At 44.8% G+C, this 20,131-nt stretch overlaps 2 protein-coding genes across 2 annotated transcripts in view; one reads left to right on the forward strand and one right to left on the reverse strand.

Annotated features, from left to right (window-relative positions):
• Nucleotides 1–20,131, reverse strand: part of LOC138352299 (galactoside alpha-(1,2)-fucosyltransferase 1-like) — a 115,043-nt gene that overhangs the window by 66,877 nt on the left and 28,035 nt on the right. The window lies entirely within an intron of this gene.
• Nucleotides 11,595–12,625, forward strand: LOC138352306 (uncharacterized abhydrolase domain-containing protein DDB_G0269086-like). Its single transcript, XM_069304680.1, has 2 exons — nt 11,595–11,636; nt 12,029–12,625. Exons 1-2 carry the CDS (start codon nt 11,595–11,597, stop codon nt 12,623–12,625), a joined length of 639 nt encoding a protein of 212 aa, XP_069160781.1.

Below are 20,131 nucleotides of genomic sequence, written 5' to 3' on the forward strand. Positions count from 1 at the left end.
AAAAGTCGCTCCTTGATCGTGGCGAATTCGGTGAAAGTATGCTCTGAGGTCTTCTTCAGGTTTCTAAACTTCTGCCTGTAAGCCTCAGGTGCCAACTGGTAAGCCATGAGCACTACCTTCTTCACCTTGTCGTAATCGCCGGAGTCGTCAAGGGATAACGTAGAGTAGGCGATTTGGGCCTTCCCAGTCAAGACTGACTGTATCATGATGGCCCAATTCTCCCTTGGCCACTCCAAAGAGGCAGCGACTTTCTCGAAGGCTGCAAAGAACTTCGAGACTTCCCTCTCATTGAATTTTGGGACCATTTTGATGTTTCTTACTGGATCGAAACCGCTGGTGTCCGTTGTTGGCCTCCGACCACCGCCTAATCGCAATACTTCTAGTTCATGTTGTCTCTGTCTTTCGTTTTCTTCTCTCTCTCGCTGTTCTCTTTCTCGTTTCTCTTCTCTCTCTCGCTCTTCTCTTTCTCTTTTCTCTTCTCTTTCTCTTTTCTCTTCTCTTTCTCGCTCTTCCCTTTCTCTTTCTCGTTCTTCTCTCGTTTCTCTTCTCTCTCTCGCTCTTCTCTCTCTTTTCTCTTCTCTTTCTCTTTTCTCTTTCTCGCTCTTCCCTTTCTCTTTCTCGTTCTTCTCTCTCGTTTCTCTTCTCTTTCTCGTTCTTCTCTTCTTTCTTCTCTTTCTAATTCTAAACGCCTCATCGCCAATTCTTTTTCTTTCATCTCCATTTCTTTATTTTTCATCTCCACTTCTTTATCTTTTAATTCTCGTTCTAATTCTAACTTCTTCCACTATCTCACGATTGATCTCTAGGGCACGCATTTTGACTGTTAGGAAGCCGATATTAAGCTCACCTGCATCACTGTCAACGTCGCTGCCCTTATCTTCCTTTTCCGTGGAAGCTATTTCCTCACCTTCCTTTGTACTAGGAACCCCGCCTTCCTGTTTCTCTTCTGCCTTCAGGTGCCGGTGAACCTTGGACAAGATCTCCACACGGGAATCACTGGCACGGATCTTGATCTCCAGGTAGGCGCTCACTAGTACAAGTTCCGGTTTGCTCAGATACTTTAATCTGGCAAGACAGTCCTCTCTGTTCAGAAAAGCCTGAACATCGTCCAGATCATCGATGGTAGCTTTTTCTGCCATTGTCACAGATGGAACACTCAACTAGCACTTAACACACCGCTTTCACGTTAGCACTTCACGCACCGAGCACTGTTCTACGTCAATATTGCACTTTATCGCACCAAACACTGCACTTGCCAATATTGCACGTAATCACTTCGTGCACCGCACTACGCAATATCGCACTTAATCACAGCGAACCCTTCGCTCTACAATATTGCACTGAATCACTGAGCACCGCACTACTCAATATTGCACTTAATCGCTTAATCACAGCGAGCACCGCACTGCACAATATTGCACTTAGTCACTCTTGAGCACCGCACAGGACGTATAACGTCACAATCGTCACACAGGGGGAATTATATACAGGGATTACGCCACTTCACCACCCCTGTCAAACATACTTAGCAAGGGGACGGATCCCGCTGGGGATGCCAATTATGTTACGGCCCTCTCGGGACGCAACGGGGTTCTCACTCTGATGTTATTAGAGTAAGTAGTATCCGACCCCAAACCAGTAGTGGCTTTCAAGGGATGTGATCCGTGACGCAAGAAACTCGAAAGGGGGAAGGGAAAGAAAGTTAAGAACTTAATATAATATAATTCACCATCACCAAATAAATAAATAAGATATAAAAAGAGTTCACAGGGGGAGGGGTATAAACACTTATTTACAGGGGAAATACACTGTAGTCTTCTGCTGAAGACTCTGGTGCCAAAACTCTCGGTGCTGAGTCCTCGGTGCTTCTTCGTGGCCTCACAACGAATCCTTCTGAGAAGCTGAGCCTATCCTGGCCACAGGTCACCCAAAACTCAGGTCCACTGGGGGCACCGCCGTGGAGGCCGTCAACCACAAATTCAGCCGGTCTGCTGGCAGGTTCCGGACCCGCAACGCTGGTCAGGCCACTCCACGAACGATATAAGGGGAACGCCCTAGACAGGAGCTTCGTGTGACACCACAAAATCACTCTCCTGTCCTCAATACCCCAGTGGATGATCGTCTCCAACAGTCGGTCCCGGGTAAATCCTTTTACTGCCACTCCACTGGCAGGCTAACACACCACAGTGTTCTTCCGGGGGGACGACTTCACAACTGCTGCAGCAAAGTACAAGGTATGGAGACGGCTGCCTCGGGTAGACTGACTCAACTTCCAACACAGCGGTCCCAGGTCGACTCTGTAAGCAGACACGTCATTAATAACTGGGACACACTAAGGCACCTTACTTACAGGCTCAGACACAAACGCCCACCTATCCACTCCATAGATGGCGCTGGTGTCTGAGCACCACCTCACCAGAGGTCAGCAGCGGCGGTGTGGAGCGCTGAACAGGACTGGAAACTGGCCCTTGTGGCCAATACACTCCGTCCTCACCAGGTGTCGTCGTGCATTTGGAGGGGGTTTCGGAAGCTGACCCACAGATGGCGTGGTCGTCACTGCTCCAGGCCCGGACGATGGATCCGGGTTCGTAACAGCCGCTGCAGTCCGTCCAGTAGAAGACTGGACTGAGCCGTCGGTGTAGACACAGTGCTCGTGAGATCTTAGACTCTCGATGGAGGAGGCAATTGTTTCAAGAGTGACAGCTTTGAATAGAGCAAGATTCTCATTATCTTTCTTGGTGACAGGTGTGTATGATACTTGAATGGTGGGGTACAGATAAAGAGGAATATCAGAGACAGGTAGATTGCACTTAAAAGGAATGTTAAGTTTAATGAGATTGTAAGCATTGTTTCTCAGCCAATTATCATAAAAGGAGTGAGTTGGTATGTCGGCACCAGTCAAAAGGGTGTTAACAGCACTAAATAATTTGTCTCTGAGCAATGCAGGAGATGTAGGATCTCTCATGACTTTAAGGCAAAAGGTAGTGTTAACTTGCATTATTCTCTCTAGTATGGTTGGAAGCTTCAGTTCTTCCCTCATGTTGATGATTCTTGTGCATCTTGGGGCACCAAGAATTATCCTCATGGCCTCATTCTGTACTACTTCAAGTTTGTCCAACACAGAGGAGGGGAAATTAATTAAGTGCAGAGCATTATAATCAACGAGAGATCTAACAAACATCATATAGAATAGTCTAGCATATTTAATATTGATACCAATATTCTTACCAGTAAGTGTTCTCAATGGTTTTAGTCTTTCTTTTAACCTACGGTGTAGATCATTTACAATGTCACTGTTAATACCAACTCCAAGGTATTTGTGCTGCCCACACGTTTCAATGTTCTGGTTGTTGACCTTGAAAGCTATAGGGACATGAGTTTTCTCTTTGGGATGGAGATCTCTGGATTTAGTTATAGAGATAACAAGACCACATTCAATGCTTTTAGCAGCGAATGAATCAAGTAGAGCTTGCAGTCTAGTTTGGGAATTTGCAACAATGCATATATCATCGGCATAACAAATGACGGCTTCGTCAGGTAGTGTGGGAATATCAATTGTTAATTTGTGCATCAGAACATTGAACAGTTTGGGACTCAGCACTCCACCCTGGGGTGTACCCAACTCAAAGGGTGCACAGAGTTTACTTTTGACCCCCTTGAAAAGGACTGAGGCGGTTCTGTTACTCAGGTACCCCCTGAGCCATGTCAACAGTCTTCCCTTAACTCCAAAAGAGGCTAGCTGTTCTAGGATTATTTCTTTGTTTGCTGTATCAAAAGCAGTTTGGAGATCAATAAATGCCGCCTGAGAGTTTGGTCCCCCTCTGATAAAATACTCAGCAAAGTAAGTTTGTGTGCTTCTTCCAGGAAGGAAACCATACAGGTTAGGGGCAAGGTGGGGCTTGATTTGAAACATTAGTCTGTCGAGAATAATTCTCTCAAGAACTTTGCACATGCACGACGTCAGAGAAATGGGTCTAAATTTTTGTGAATTAGGCTTGGGTATGGGTATTATGAGTCCCTGTGTCCAGCGGTCAGGTAAAACACCCTGCCTTAGACTTTGATTAAACAATTCTAGCAAAGGGCTATTTGGCAGCTCAGCAAGTACTCTCATGGTGTTGTATGTGATGCCATCCTCTCCAGGAGAGGTAGCCTTACCTTTCTTGAGTGCATTTTTAATTTCAAAGGGGGTTATGCCATAGTTATCATCAGGCCCTATTTCACTACAGGCAATTTCAATATTGAAGTTACGATTTATTTTAGTACTAGCCAGATAGTTTTGCACATCTAGGGGCAGGCTGCTTATACTAGCAGTGCTTGCATATTGTTGAAGCAGCATGTCGGCATAGTCTACAGGTGAATGGTGATCAAGTTGACTGCTAGGACGAGAAATCTTTTTAATTTTATTCCACATTTGGGATGAGGATGTTGCATGATTGATGCCTTGCAGAAACTGTTCCCAGTGCTGGTTATACACCTGATCCTTTAGCTCTCTAAACTGTCGGCTGGCTTTAAGAAATATGTTGAGGGTGTCAGCTGTTTTATGTGTTTTATACTGCTCAGCTAGGAATAGAACTCTGTCATGCAGGGGCTTAAGGCGTGAGTCAGTGAACCACCTCTGTCCCTTCCTCACTGGTTTGGGTCTTGTGGATTTTACAACAATGTTATAAAAAGCGGTTACTTCAGTGACCAGGTCCTCATATAATGCATTGACGGTAGTAAAGCAGTAAGTGTTATACCATTCAGAAATGCGGAATTTGAAGAGCATGTGTAAATTTTCAGGGATATTAATTATTTTTTTTCCAAAGCTTAGGGGTTTGACATTATTGATAGTGTATGAACTGTATATGGCAAAATGATCACTAACTAATTCATGAACAATTGATCCTCCGACAGCATTATCAATGAGACCGTGACCAATGACATAATCAAGCCTGCCACCCATGAGGTGTGTGACGTTAGAGGAGTCAAAGTTGAACACGGACATGTTATTATCTCTTAAGTATTTTACAAAGACTCTGCCATTCCTGTTTGTTTTGGTGTCACCCAGGCTAGTGTGTCTAGCATTAAAATCACCCATTACAATGGTTTGAGAGCTGCTGGTAATTTTTGGGAGAGAAGCTTCCATCATTTGATCACACCTTACATATACATTAACTAAGTTAAGAAACCCAGTCGCTGTAGCAATCTGAAACTGCTGATAATATGAGTCGTATATATTTCTTGAACCGGGGTTACTTCATCGGGCGCACTACTCTTGGGAGAGTCCCCACCCATCCTCGCTCTTCCTGAACTCCTAAAGTTCCCTCCCGACCTGGGGTAAGGCGAGTGTCTGGGTGGCCCCTCCCTCCTGAGATGTAGTGCCTCCTCCAGCATGTTGGCTCGGTCCGCTGCAGCCTTCAGGTCCTTAATACCTGCTTCTCTCATCCTTACTCGCAACTCAGGATGGAGCACCGACATAAACTTCTCCATCACTATCAGTCGTTTGATCTCATCCGCCGACTCCGCTTCCTCCGCCTTCAGCCTTCAACCATCGGGCCTTCAACCATCGTAGGAATTTCCGTTCCATATCCCTGGCGGTCTCGGCGTAAGACTTCCCCGACACTCTTGTACACACTCTGAACTGCTTCCGGTACATCTCTGGAGTCAGCCGGAATGAGTGGAGCACTGCATTCTTAATCGCGTCGTAACTAGCACACTCCTCTAGGTCCAGCATGTTGTAGGCTTCCCGGGCCTCACCAGTCAACCTGCCCTGGACCAGAGCATCCCAATCATCTTCCGGTCACTCCTTCAGAGTCGCTATCCATTCGAAGTGTTCGAAGAACACCTCAGCTTCTTGTGGTTCGAACTTAGGTAAGTCACGTTCCCTTACCTTGAGATCATCCCACCGTGCAGGTAGTGAGGGCAGCCCACGATCAACGCGACGCAATTCGACTTCTTTGTTTGCCTTTATCTCCTCCAGTCGCAGTTGTCTCTCTCCTTCTCACCGCAGCCGAGCTTTATGCTCCTCTCGCTGCAGCTGAGTTTCACGTTCCTCTCTCTACATTTGCGCTTCTCTTTCCTCTCGTCACAGCTGGGCTTCCAGTTGCATCTTCATTATTTCCAGTTGCAAGCTCCTCTTACTACAGCTGGACCTTCCACTGCTTCCATGTTCACTCTGAATTCTCCCCACACTGGTAGGTGCTTGGGGTGGCTCTAGTCGGGACGGTTCACCTTGGGATGGCTCTTCTTGGGATGGCCCTCCTTGAGACGGCCTTTCTTGAGATGGCTCCTCTCCCGTCGCCTTCATTCGAGCCGTGAGCTGTGCCATGATCTCTGTCCTTCGCTCCACTACCTTTGTCATCCTCAACCTGATCCCAAAGTGGTTTGCCACTTGTTGGAGCTGGGCCTTGGTACACTCTTCCAAGATTCTCTCATCCCTTTTCTCAATAAATTTCTTTACTTTATCCTCCTCCATCTCTATGTTATCGAGCATACACGACAGCACAGACTAGTTAGTAGGTACTAATTTCACTGTTTCAGTCCCTTAGCTGGTTGGATAACAGTACCACTGAATTCACTGGCCACACTGTATTAGTACCCTGGCAACACTGTCTTGAAATTTGGGTAACACTGTAGCTTGATTACCATACCTTGGCAACACTGTAGCCTGATCCATGCATCTCGGCGACGTTGACAGTTCTTGGCTACCGTGGTTCGAATCCTGGCAAGGTCGCCAGTTCTTGTCATGGGGGGGGTGGGCTGGGGCTTCGCTAGCAATCGGCTGCTAGGGGCTCAGAAGGCAGAATATTCAGCCCCTCCAACTCCCGGGATTCACCGGAGTCTCCTTGGTCCCACAGGGGAGGACCAGTAATGCCCACCACCGCAGGTCTTTGCTCCCAACACTAAAGGGGGGGGGGCCACTGATTCACCCTGGGAGCCATTCAGTCAACCACAGGGAAACTGTTGTTAACAGTTCCGGCCTAGACCCGTGGAGAAGTGAAGGAAGACTCAGGCTTACCTTATATCAATAACTTCCCTGAGTCTTGCCTGCCAGACAAAAAGGTTGCAGGAACTCCTTTCCCGCCTGCCTTCCCTATCTTCTTCTTAACAAGGTCGCCAGCTGGGTTAGTATATCTGCACCCCAGCGATGCAGTTCAGTGGGTGTATTCTATACTATTTGTTGCCAGAGCGTTGCTACTCCCTCGATCTGCCACTGGACTGTCAGCCCAGGGTACTCTCCCATAAAAGTCTGGGTGGCTTTACCTATCTCCAGTCACTACGTTGCTTGTTGCCACCATTCTTGCTCTGATGCTGGTCGGATGGCTTAGGGTACACTTTTATATATGTCTGTGCTGCTTTACCACTCTCCAGGCAATAAGAACTTCTATAGAGAACGTGACGCTCCCTAGGTGGTACTATGATAAGCCTCGTGTATGCTCATAGAGAAATATAATAATGGAGGCACACTTAAACATAATGATAAAATGTGTGAATTTACTGACACAATTTACATGATCACACATTCACTTTTAAGCAATACATGAAAATGAACATAAGGATAATAAATCTGGAGATCGTCAGCAACTCTTCTTTCACGACCTCCAACCACTCCTTCAACTGGACAGGTTAGACAGGAGTCACACTCACTCACAGAAGGGCCTCTTCGCTACGTCGGCACCTCTTCTTCAACTGTCCTGCCGTCCACGCACACTGTCCTCTCCAACAGTCCTGGACACAAGCTGCCCTGCAGCCTATCCTACAACTAAAGTATTAATGCTATCCTGCAACATACAAATGCAAATATCGTGGCCTATCTAGCCTACTCAAACAAGGGGTAATGGGAGGGAAATTTTATCTACCTGACATTCCTGGCTCACAACGCCTGTCCCTCGATGGTGTGAGGTTCCCACGCTTCCTCAGTGGATCCTTGACGATCCAGGAACGTTCCACAGGTCCTCAGGTGTCGTGCAGCCTTCGCGTCATCGCCGATCCAATCCCAGAGATTCAGCTATCCCAATCCTGGTTCACCAGTGGGCACTGAGCTAATCACTATATGCACACACTCGTCCCTTCCACAAGGCATTGCTCCTTGTCCTAGGAACGGTGTCGTCCTTCCAAAACCCTCAGTGAATGTGACCCGGTCACAGCTAAGCCTGCCTGCAACACCTTTCCAGGCCCTCAGCGTCGAGCGGCGCCGCCCAGCGTCGTCGCCGACCAATTTTCCAAGTTTGGCACTCCTCCGCTCAATGAACTTGGCTTTTTTCTTGCTTCTCGGAAGCGCAGGGTCTCCAATAACGACGGTGGTTTGCGATGGATAGTTTAATCCACTGAATAAGGCTTGTAGAGCCTCAAATCCTCGAGAGCCGACCGAGGCGCGTCCTCTCACCTCCACAGTCAGGTCAACTCTGACGTTGGCGCAGCCCTGGGCACTCAGTGACGTCACGGCGGGCTCTGATTGGTCGCCCATGACCCACGCCACCCAATCCGCACACGGCTAGTGTTTTCTACAAATCGGCGGATCTGCAGGTAAGGGGTACTCTTTCATTTATATCAGGGCGCCACTTTCCCCTTTACCTACAAACTTATGATGTAAATTTCTCCCTTATCTGGCGGCCGGTCTGGTCGCCACATATACCAACAGACTCCCTGTATCTTAGAGAATCAGTAGGGAGAGCTGATATGACTCTTAAAGCAGGCAAACAGAAGAAATAGGAGAGGGCACTGTAACACGGCCTATTAGGCAAATCGGACCTTGCATAGTAGGCCTAGAAGTGCGTTCTGGCTACTAGATATGACATATGTTTATGGAGGAAGAATTGGAGGACCATAGAAGAATTGGAGGACCATGGAGGAAGAATTGAAACATTAATTTCCTTATGTACTTCGTATTTAATAATACATCTTCAGAAGGAATGATTTACAAGTCAGTAAGTTTGGACATATATAGGCAGGAAAGAGAAGTGAAGTGAGGTACAATGACAAAAATATGAATGAGATTAGGTGGATATAAATTAGAGTTTCATCATATGGCTTCATCTTCATCACTGCTAATGTTTAAATTACATCATTTTGTAATCTGTATTAAAGCAGATTCAATTATGTTCCTATTGAAAATAATTTTAAAATTCGGTATTGAAGAAGCCATCTCCCAATCAATTTGCTGAGAACTTTCTGACAAATGAACAAACAAACAAAGCATTAGATGAATGGCCATGTCTTACAGAGAAGTTATGTTGCAAAATTCTACATTTAAAATCTTTAGATGTTTGCCCAACATAGAACCGATTACAGTCTTTACAAGGTATTTGTTAAACAAATTTCTTTTCGAAGAATTCCATGAACAAGTTTGAAAGCAATAGCGATAAAGGATTCCCCATTGCCATTCCAAAAGTCTGTAAATAATACTCATTATTAAAGGAAAATTTACATTCATTAATGCACAACGTAACGAGAATGACAACAATTCAGCAGAAAGAGGTAAAACATGATTTATTAATTCATGAGCAAGATAATCAAGAATATCATCAACAGGCACCTTTGTAAACAAAGAACAAACATCAAAACTGATTAACTTGATATCAGGAGCGATTGGAACAATATTCAATTTTTTAACTAATTCAATAGAATTGGGCAAATGAGAAGAGGAAATTGTTCCTAACAATGGGGACAAGATTTTGGTAAGCCATTTAGAAACCTTGTAAGAAATGGATCCCACAGAACTGATGATAGGCCTCATGGGATTGCTAGGTTTATGAGTCTTGACAAGACCGGCTCCCCGGTCGGCCTAGTGGACAGCACGCTGGACTTGTAATCCTGTGGTCCTGGGTTCGATCCCAGGCGGCGGCGAGAAACAATGGGCAGAGTTTCTTTCACCCTATGCCCCTGTTACCTAGCAGTAAAATAGTTACCTGGGTATTAGTCAGCTGTCACGGGCTGCTTCCTGGGGGTGGAGGCCTGGTCGAGGACCGGGCTGCGGGGACACTAAAAAAGCTCCGAAATCATCTCAAGATAACCTCAAGATAAGTCCATAGAGATATGGTAATATGGCTCTTCCTACTGCTTTCACCACCAACATGCTCCTTAACTTCATTCTAACATCAAAAATCCTCCAGCCAGATGTCTAGAATGTTTCACCATGGCCTTCCCCTTACTCTGTCTCGAGAGCCACATGCCAGGTTCGCCGGCTGCTTTTTAAACACCAGCAATCAACCCATTATTCTGTCGGTTGACCTGTCAACTCCGGCTTCACGCCAGCATGATGTCACCCACCAGTGTATATAAGCGACAGTTGGCGGCCCAGCACTCAGACTACTTCTGGTGCTCTCTCTTGGGTCACATGTCTCTTCTCTCACACGATGTGGTTTTGCTATAACACGTGACAGAGGAAGGAAAGCAAATTTGTACATATTGTATAGTCACCCTTTTGTTTGTAGAGTAACATAATTCTTATATTCATTTGTAGACATTTGTGTAAAGCCAAGGATTTAGGCTTTATCATTGTTTGGGTTTATTATTATACATTATGACTTTAATTGTTAATGTTTCTTGTTTTTCATGCCACTATTCACACCGCAAAGGATGTAAGCAGTTTTATTTTAATTTGTTTTATCTTTTTGTTTATTTTATGTGTGTTTGGCATATACCAGCTGCAGGTAGTTGCTACGCTACCTCAAGTCCATACAAAATGTGGGGGCCTATCCGGGAGTCTTGTCTCAGGTATTGCACCTAGTTCCTTTGCCCTAAGTTGTGTTCAGTTGTTTACTTGGCTTTAACACATGTTTGCCTTTCAGAACTCTTTTTGAGTATTTTTCATTAGTGACTAACTCTACTTACATTTCAGGTGTAGCAATTTGTGACCTGTTTGTTTGTTCGTTTGTTTGACTTTAGATTACGTGATGTATTATGTGCAAATTCATACTCATAATGGTTAGTCTTATTAACCTTTGCTATATCCTGCTTACCCATACAATCTTGTCCCTACAGAAGTATCTCATTTAGGCAGATCACACATTTGGGTACTTTGGTTTGTCTCCTAACTATGATATTCAACTTTGTAGTACGAACTTAGGGGGATGTATTGGGCTTTCATTCCTTTTGCATCCAGGACTGTACTGTGCATTTGGGTCATGTACAGCAGTTCTCGTCACAGTGTTGACACTCTCCGCACCCCTAAGCCTTCGTTCAAAGTCTGTGATTAATTGCCCAGGTAGGGAGTTTACCATTCTTTTCCCAAAGCATAAAGTATTGTAACTGCAATTAATTACCTAGTTTTCAGTAGGACACCTCTTGCCCTTATCCTCGTCATAAATAGAATACCGAGTACATGCCTACATTGTCTTGTACTACCTCGAAACATTTATTGTTTCCCCAAGTCCTTATTAAAATCTATGACTTAATTATAATAATCAATCAATTAACCTTATCTTTCAGTAACTATCTTGTAATTATATTATTACCCTACAGGATAGTTACAAGTTGCCAGTCCTATACCAACCATTCCCGTGCCTGATATCACATAATCTTTGTCAGTCGAATAAACCTCACGTATTGGTTCACTTACAGGAGGACAGTCACATTATTCTTGCAATTATTTACTTACCTCTGTACTGTAAACCATGTTTCGCTTAGCTGCCTTCCGTTCCAACCCGGAGGACGAAGTTGGTAACCTCACTCGCACCACCAAAGGCAGGTTACTAACCCTTACTACGGAATATCATATCTTACCTCCCCATGGAGCCAACAAAACTGAACTTCATAATATGATACTAGATTATTTGATTGATAATGATCTTATCACTTCAGAGCTGCAGGAACAACATCAAATTACCGATACCGATTGCCGATTAAGACTGCACTCGCCGTCATGAAGCTGAAGATCAAATTAGCCCACATGGAAACAGAGGCTTATGAAGGGAAATGAGTGATGAGATTACAAGAAGCTGACCTAGAACATCAACGACGAGAAGAAGAAGCTTCCCTCCAACGAAAACGAGAGAATGAACAACTCCGGCTCCAAGAACAATGAATAGAATTGGAACGTCAACGACAGAAAGAAGAAGCTGACTTGAAACGTCAACGACAGCAAGAAAATGCTGATCTGCAATGTGTATGTGAACGAGAGAGATTTCAGCTACAAGAACAAGAAGCCGCCATCACGCTCCGCTTAGAGCAAGAGAAAGCTGCCACCGCTCTCCGTCTGGAGCAAGAGAAAGCTGCCTCCGCTCTCCGTCTGGAGCAAGAGAAAGCTGCCTCCGCTCTCCGTCTGGAGCAAGAGAAAGCTGCCTCCGCTCTCCGTCTGGAGCAAGAGAAAGCTGCCTCCGCTCTCCGTCTGGAGCAAGAGAAAGCTGCCTCCGCTCTCCGTCTGGAACAAGAGAAAGCTGCCTCCGCTCTCCGTCTGGAGCAAGAGAAAGCTGACTCCGCTCTCCGTCTGGAACAAGAGAAAGCTGCCTCCGCTCTCCGTCTGGAGCAAGAGAAAGCTGCCTCCGCTCTCCGTCTGGAGCAAGAGAAAGCTGCCTCCGTTCTCCGTCTGGAGCAAGAGAAAGCTGCCTCCGTTCTCCGTCTGGAACAAGAGAAAGCTGCCTCCGCTCTCCGTCTGGAGCAAGAGAAAGCTGTTGCCACTCTAAGAGTTTCGACAACAGGAACTTGAAACTACCCACGCCGCTCAGCGCCATTAAGCAGACTCCAACCTCCCGGTACGTTTTAATGTGACTCAGTGTATTGAAATGATGCCGCCTTTTGTGGAGACAGAGGTGGATTAATTTTTTACCTCATTTGAGGCGTTAGCTACTCAACTCAGCTGGTCTCAGAACCAATGGTCAATACTCCTTCGATTCGATCTTACAGGTAGAGCTGCCTTGACCCTCAGTACTCTTGCCACCGAGACTGATTACCTGGTACTGAAGCAAGCAATTCTGGACGCTTATCTCTTGTTGATAGAAAGTTACAGACGTCGTTGCAGAGATTATGTTAAATCCTGTGCAAACACCAATGTAGAGTTTGCTCAGAATAAAACCAGATACTTTATGAAGTGGCTGGAGGCAGCCCAGATCACCACTTTTCCTGAGCTTATCAACCTCATCCTCATGGAAGAATTTATGCGCCGTGTGTCAAACCCCTACGTCTTAACCTTACAGATAAAGGAGAGACCAACCTCAGTAAGTGTGCGCAGTTGACTGATACCTATAGTTTAATTCCTTAATTCATATGACTCTTATTCCAGTAAACCATCTTGATCCAGCCCTGCTAAAGTGAGTCATGCCGATGTTAATTATGCACTCTACTGTAGGTATTTTAAAGTATATGGACACACAATCGAAAAATGTACCAATCCTCATTTGTAAAACTAGGAACGATTCACATAAGCCTAAATCTCAACCTCCTAAGCTTTATACGCCTGTTATGCATACCCATGTTCCAGCTTCTGATCACTCTTTATTCCACAGAAACGTGTATCCAGAACTGTCTCTGCCAACGATAGAGATTCTAAGGCAAAGGTCCAAGTGAACATCTTGAGGGACACAGCTTCTCTCCAAAGCATACTCCTGAAAGCTGCTGCACCCAAGGTCACCTACACAGGAGAAAGCGTCCTCATCACCGACCTCACTGCAACCACTCCCACTTTGCTGGAGTCCATCCAGATTGTTCTTTCGTTCGTGAAGAAGTCCAAGTCGCCATGAGGGATATCATAAGTCGCCTTTTCCAATGCCAGGAATTCAACTTCTTTTGGGCAACGACTTGGCTGACTTGGACTCCACGAACCTGATCATCTGTGACAAACTCCAGGTCTGTGACTGCTACAGTAAACCCTGTAATGAAGTATGCCTCATAAGAGGTACAGATGACTGACGAAACCAAAGACATCTCCCAGCCTGTCCTAATGACTACATGTGCTCAAGCCGCTCAACCACAACAAGTAGCTCCAGCTGTCCCTCAAGATCCACAAGGCTTCTCACGGAATCTCAACTGGTTGGAGTTCTAAAAATTACAGCAAGCTGATCTTTCATTAACTCCCTTATTCTTCCAGGCTCAAACTCAGACTGATTCTATCCCTAGTTATATTTTGAATGATAATCAAATCTTATATTGCAGATTCTGACCCACTAAATTAAAGGCAGAGGATAATTGGGCTAATGTTGATCAGTTGGAAGTTCCTACCTCATTACGTAAAGACATAATTGACTTGGCCCATGGCCCGATGTCCCATTATGGGATCAACAAAACCTATCATGCAGGACTATTATTGGCCAGGCATGTAACGAGACGTGAAGACCTTCGTGAACACTTGTCATACATGTCGAATGGCAGGTAAGCCTAATGCTCCTATTCCTAAAGCACCACTGATTCCTATTCCTGTGCCTTCAGAGCCCTTCAGCAAACTGATTATCGACTGCGACTGACCGCTACCATGAACTAGCTCCGGCAACCTCTACATCATTACTATCATGTGTCCTACCGCCAGGTTCCCTATAGCAGTTCCGGTCAAGAACATTACGGCTGCTACAGTTGTTAAGCACCTCCTAAAGATCCTCACATAGAATGGATTAACTACGGGATAGTTACGAGTACGAGAGATTCAGAGCGATTGTGGCACAAGCTTCACCAGTGACTTATTTAAGAACATCCTTAAAGAGTTCAACATCACACAAGTATTGTCTAGCCCCAATCATCCTGCTTCACAGGGATCTCTAGAACGTAGCCATCAAACTCTCAAGTCACTTTTAAGAAAATTTTGCATTAGTACAGAGAAGGATTGGGATTGGCAACTAGACCTTATCATGTGTATTTTCAGAAGTCTTCATAATGAGTCCCTTGGAGAGACTCATTAAGAAGTACATTCCTAATGAGTTCTACATTCTTACGTAGAACATCTCCTTTTGAGATGTTCTACGGTCGTAAGTGCATACCCCCTGAAAGCATTTAAAGATTCCTTGACCTCTAACATCATCATTGATTCCCTTAATGTGTCTCAGTTTCTTAAAATATTTGAGACGCACCCTTGAAAGAGTACATCAATTTGCCAGTGCTAACTCGTCAACATCTCAGCATAAAATGAAAACACACTTTGATCACATACTAAAGTCAGGAAATTCAAGGTAGTAGACTTCGTTTTGGCATACTTTCCTATCCCAAGCTCCCCCTTCCAGAGTAAATTTTCAGGTCCATACCGCATCAAAAAATGTAGGAACAATCATAAGTACATTCTAGAGACACCTGATCGGCGGCGTAAGACCCAACTCTGCCACATCAATCTTTTCAAGCAGTACCAAGGTAATCCTCCAACTGTATTGATGTCCGTATCCACTTTTACGGATACATATACCCATAGTGATACCTGTCATGTTCACAGAAAATGGTACCATCCGTTTTCTATGTGTGGCGGAGCAGACGCCAGAGAAGGTAAACAAGAGCACACAGGAGCTACCAGCTTGGAAGCAGCTAGTCATGTAATTGTTTATATACGTATTAAAGTCAGTAACCAAGCGATGGCTTTATATCAACCCTACAACCAAGACTTCCTCAGTAACACACAAACACCACATTGGCGACGAGGATGAACTGTGAACGCAGGTATTTGTTCAGTTTCAAACACAAGGGAAAAGCATGCTGCCTGGAGGAGGAAGAGAAGCAGTGAGCACCATACCCGATGCTGTATGGTAACCGATGCTGTGTGCTAACCGATGCCTGTGTGCTAAACGATGCTATGTGCTAACCGATGCTGTGTGCTAAACGATGCTATGTGCTAACCAATGCTATGTGCTAACCAATGCTATGTGCTACCCCAAGCTATGTGCTGACTGAAGAAACTGTGTACTGAGGAATCTGCCGACGCAGTGTACGAAACGACACTTTGATGCTGTATACAAAACCCGATGTTTTGTATACGAAACGCGCTCTGTGCTAAAATTCTTCACGCTGTGAACTGACTGCTGCACCAACTGCTGCACCAACTGCTGCACCAACTGCTGCATCAACTGCTGTACCAACTGCTGTACCAACTGCTGCACCAACTGCTGCACCAATTGCTGTACCAACTGCTAACTTCTGCTGTACCAACTGCTGCACCAACTGCTAACTACTGCTGTGCCAACTACTGACAACTGCTGTGCTGCTGTGAGTAGGAACAACACATGTACACAAGGGCTAGGTAAGAAGTCAGTTGCTGCTGTCTTGTGCACTGCTGTGAACTTTTGCATTAAAATGCTTGTGTGCTTTGCAAAATTAAAGTAATTACAGTGAATTCTTAACTAACATATACAGTGCAGTAAGTGTTTAGTATTCTGAGGAACATTTAAGTGATAAGTTACATTTATTCAGTAAAAAAAAAGGCAATATACCTCAGTTTCCTGCATTTGATCCTGACTGTGACCAGACAAACCTGTCACAGAGGTGGGTCAAATGGCTTAAAAGGTTTGAAAATTTGTTGATAGTTTCTGACATCAAAAGTGCTGAAAGAAAGCGTGCCTTTCTACTTCATTATGCAGGTGATAGAGTTTGTGACATCTTTGACACACTGAAAGACACTGGTGGTGCCAAAGATTATGAAACTGCCAAAGCCAAACTAACAGAGCATTTCAAACCAAGACAAAATATTGCCATGGAAATTATGCATTTCAGGAGAGCCAGACAACTCTCTAATGAAACTGTGGATCAATATCACACACGTCTGCAGGGTTTAGCAGCCCATTGTGAGTTTGCTGATGTTGACAAAGAAATCAAACAGCAAATAATTGAAACATGCGCATCTACACGTCTTCGTCGAAGAGCTCTAGAACTTGTTGATGATGAAAGTTCTCTTACCAAGATACTGGATATTGCTCGTCGAATGGAAGATGCTGCACGTGATGCTCGTGTCATGGAGTGCAGTGCCAACAACGGTTCTGCCACTGTTACTAACAGTGATGAGGTATGTAAGGTTCAGGAAGGACATCGTAATCAAAGAAGATATCATGCCAAACCTAACAGTAAATTGAGCCGAGAACCACATCACAACTGGGGTCAAGGAACAAGACTCAAGCAGTCACAACGACCCACATCAGAGGGTGTCAACAATAAATGTTACAATTGTGGAGGAGACTACCCACACCAAGATAATGTTTGTCCTGCTCAAGGTAAGAAGTGCTATGAGTGTGGAAAACAAGGTCATTTTGGTGCTATGTGTCGTTCCGCACTAAAGAAACCACAGTCAATGAATAAAAGCACTGTACGAGGATCAGGTCATAGGGGTCGAGGTGGTATACACAATATTGCACCTCATATCCAGAATGTTAATAATGTACAAGACAACATTTCATTACACCCAGTCTCAGATAACAGTGAATGTGATTATACTTATGGAGTACAATCAGTCAGAATGGAATGATCTTCCAAACAACCCAGAGACATGTTGATACATTGCTGGTATTTGTCTCAAAGTTCTCATTGACACTGGATCAAACATTGACACCATTGCTGAGTGCCACTATAAAAAATTTAAATAACAGTTCCCAAAGCTTGAAAACTATAATGGCAAAGCCACTGCCTATGCTTCAAAGGTAGCCTTGCCAGTGATTGGAACTTTCACTGCAGAGATTAAGTCATAGAATGCAATGCTCATTACTACATTCCATGTTGTTAGGAATGCAAAGGAGTCTTTACTCAGTTACAAGACTTCAACCAAATTGGGGCTACTTCAGCTTTCTAATGCTGTAGCAGTGGAATCTGCAAACAATGTTGATGCTATTGTTGCTGAATTTTCTGATTGATTTAAATCCATAGGATGTTATACTGATAGCAAAGTACATTTGCATATCAACTCAGATGTAATTCCAGTTGCCCAACCACATCGCCGAGAACCATTCCATACTCGCAAGAAAGTCGATGCCGAACTGGATAGGCTGATGGAACTAGATATCATTGAACCATTAACAGGCCCAACACCATGGGTAAGCCCAATTGTCACTCCACCAAAGCCGAAGAATCCAGATGAGATACGCATCTGTGCGGGCATGTGTGTTTCCAACAAGGCAATAATGCGTGAACGCTATCCTACACCCACTGTAGATGATATGATCTACCGCTTGAATGGTGCAACTGTATTTAGCAAGTTAGATTTAAACAAGGGCTATCATCAGCTTGAACTTGATGATGAGAGTCGATTCATCACAACGTTTACGACACATCGAGGTCTGTATAGGTACAAGCGCCTGAGTTTTGGCATCAACAGTGCTGCCGAGGTATTCCAGTACATCATCAGCCAGGTATTGCAAGATATACCTAATGCTGACAACATGTCTGATGACATCATTGTTTATGGCCATACCCAAGCTGAACACGACAAAGCTCTTCGTGCAACATTGTAACGCTTACGAGAAAAGAATCTGACGTTAAGCCGAGCAAAGTGTGAGTTCAATCAACGTAAAATTGAATTCTTTGGACATGTACTTAGTGACAAAGTTCTGTCTCCAGATCCTAAGAAAGTTGCAGATATCAAGAATGCTGCACCTCCTTCAACGTCCACTGAAGTACATGAAGTTTTCTGGGAATGGCAAACTACTGTTCTCGCTTCATTCCAGATTTTGCTACCATTACGAAGCCTCTACGTGAGCTCCTGAAGAAAAATGCATCATGGTACTGGAGCGATATCGAGCAAAATGCATTTGATGCTGTGAAAGATGCACTAGTAGAGAATGCGACTGCTGCGTACTTTGATCCATCAATGGACACTGAGTTAACAGTGGATGCTAGTCCTGTTGGTTTAGGTGCTGTTTTAGCCCAACACAAACCTGGTCAACCAGATTCCAGAGTAGTAATTGCCTACGCCAGCCGGTCTCTCACAGATGTTGAGCAACGATACAGTCAGACAGAGAAGGAAGCTCTTGCTCTTGTATGGGGCTATGAACACTTCAATGTGTATCTGCTTGGTGCACCCTTCACCACGATAGTCACTGACCACAAACCGTTGGAGACTATCTTCAATAATCCAAAGTCCAAACCACCAGCTCGCATTGAGAGATGGGCTCTTCGTCTGCAACCATACAATTTTACTGTGAAGTACAAGCCAGGTGCAGGCAATCCCGCTGATTATATCAGTCGACATCCTGCCAACAGTTTCACCATCACCAAGCATCAGCAAGTTGCCGAGGAATATGTACACTCTGTAACCTGTGATGCAGTCCCTAAGGCTCTCACTCTTGATGAAATCCGTACTGCAACCCTAGAGGACCCAACTCTGCAAGCAACAGTGGATGCATTGACTAAGAAAAAGTTTCCACGCATTCCACCCTCAGGAGTTAACCAAGATGCATTCAAAGCACTTGAACGCATCCAGACAGAATTAAGTGTTACGCAACAACGCGACACCGTGCTGCGAGGTACTCGTATCGTCATTCCAGCTGTTCTCCAGCAACGTGCTCTGAAGCTTGCACATCAAGGACACCAAGGTCTTGTTAGGACCAAACAGCTGCTACGAGAAAAGGTGTGGTTTCCTGGCATTGATCGTCAAGCAAAGGATATGCATGATGCCTGTGTCCCTTGCCAAGCTGCAGTGGATACTTCAAGACCAACACCTCTACAACCTTCACCACTACCTGCTGCACCATGGACGGAAGTATCGATGGACTTCTGCGGACCACTACCAACTGGAGAGTACTTGATGGTAGTCATTGATGATCACTCACGTTATCCAGAAGTAGAAATCATCACTTCTACATCTGCAAAGGCCGTCATCCCGAAACTCGACAAGAACTTTTCAAACTTTGGCATTCCTGAAGTTGTCAAGACGGACAATGGACCACCATTCTATGGACAAGACTTCGTCAACTTTGCTGAGCATATTGGATTCAAACACCGCCGTGTGATGCCACTACATCCTCAAGCAAATGGAGAAGTTGAGAGATTCATGCAACCTCTCATGAAAGCGGTACGCTGTGCTCATGCCGAAGGACGATCCTGGAAACAAGCTATGTATGCTTTTCTCAGGAACTACCGTTCAACACCACATGGAACACTGGGCAAGTCACCTGGCGAACTTTTATTTGGACGTCCTATGAGAATCGCACTACCTGTCATGCCAGCCGTGATAACGGATAAATGTCTCGCTCAGAAGGATGAACTAGCCAAGGGCAAAATGAAAATTGCTCATGATCAACGTGCAAAGTAACAATTCATAAAGGTT

The sequence above is a fragment of the Procambarus clarkii genome, chromosome 5 (assembly GCF_040958095.1).
Source record: "Procambarus clarkii isolate CNS0578487 chromosome 5, FALCON_Pclarkii_2.0, whole genome shotgun sequence".
In the NCBI taxonomy this organism is placed as follows: Eukaryota; Metazoa; Arthropoda; class Malacostraca; order Decapoda; family Cambaridae; genus Procambarus; species Procambarus clarkii.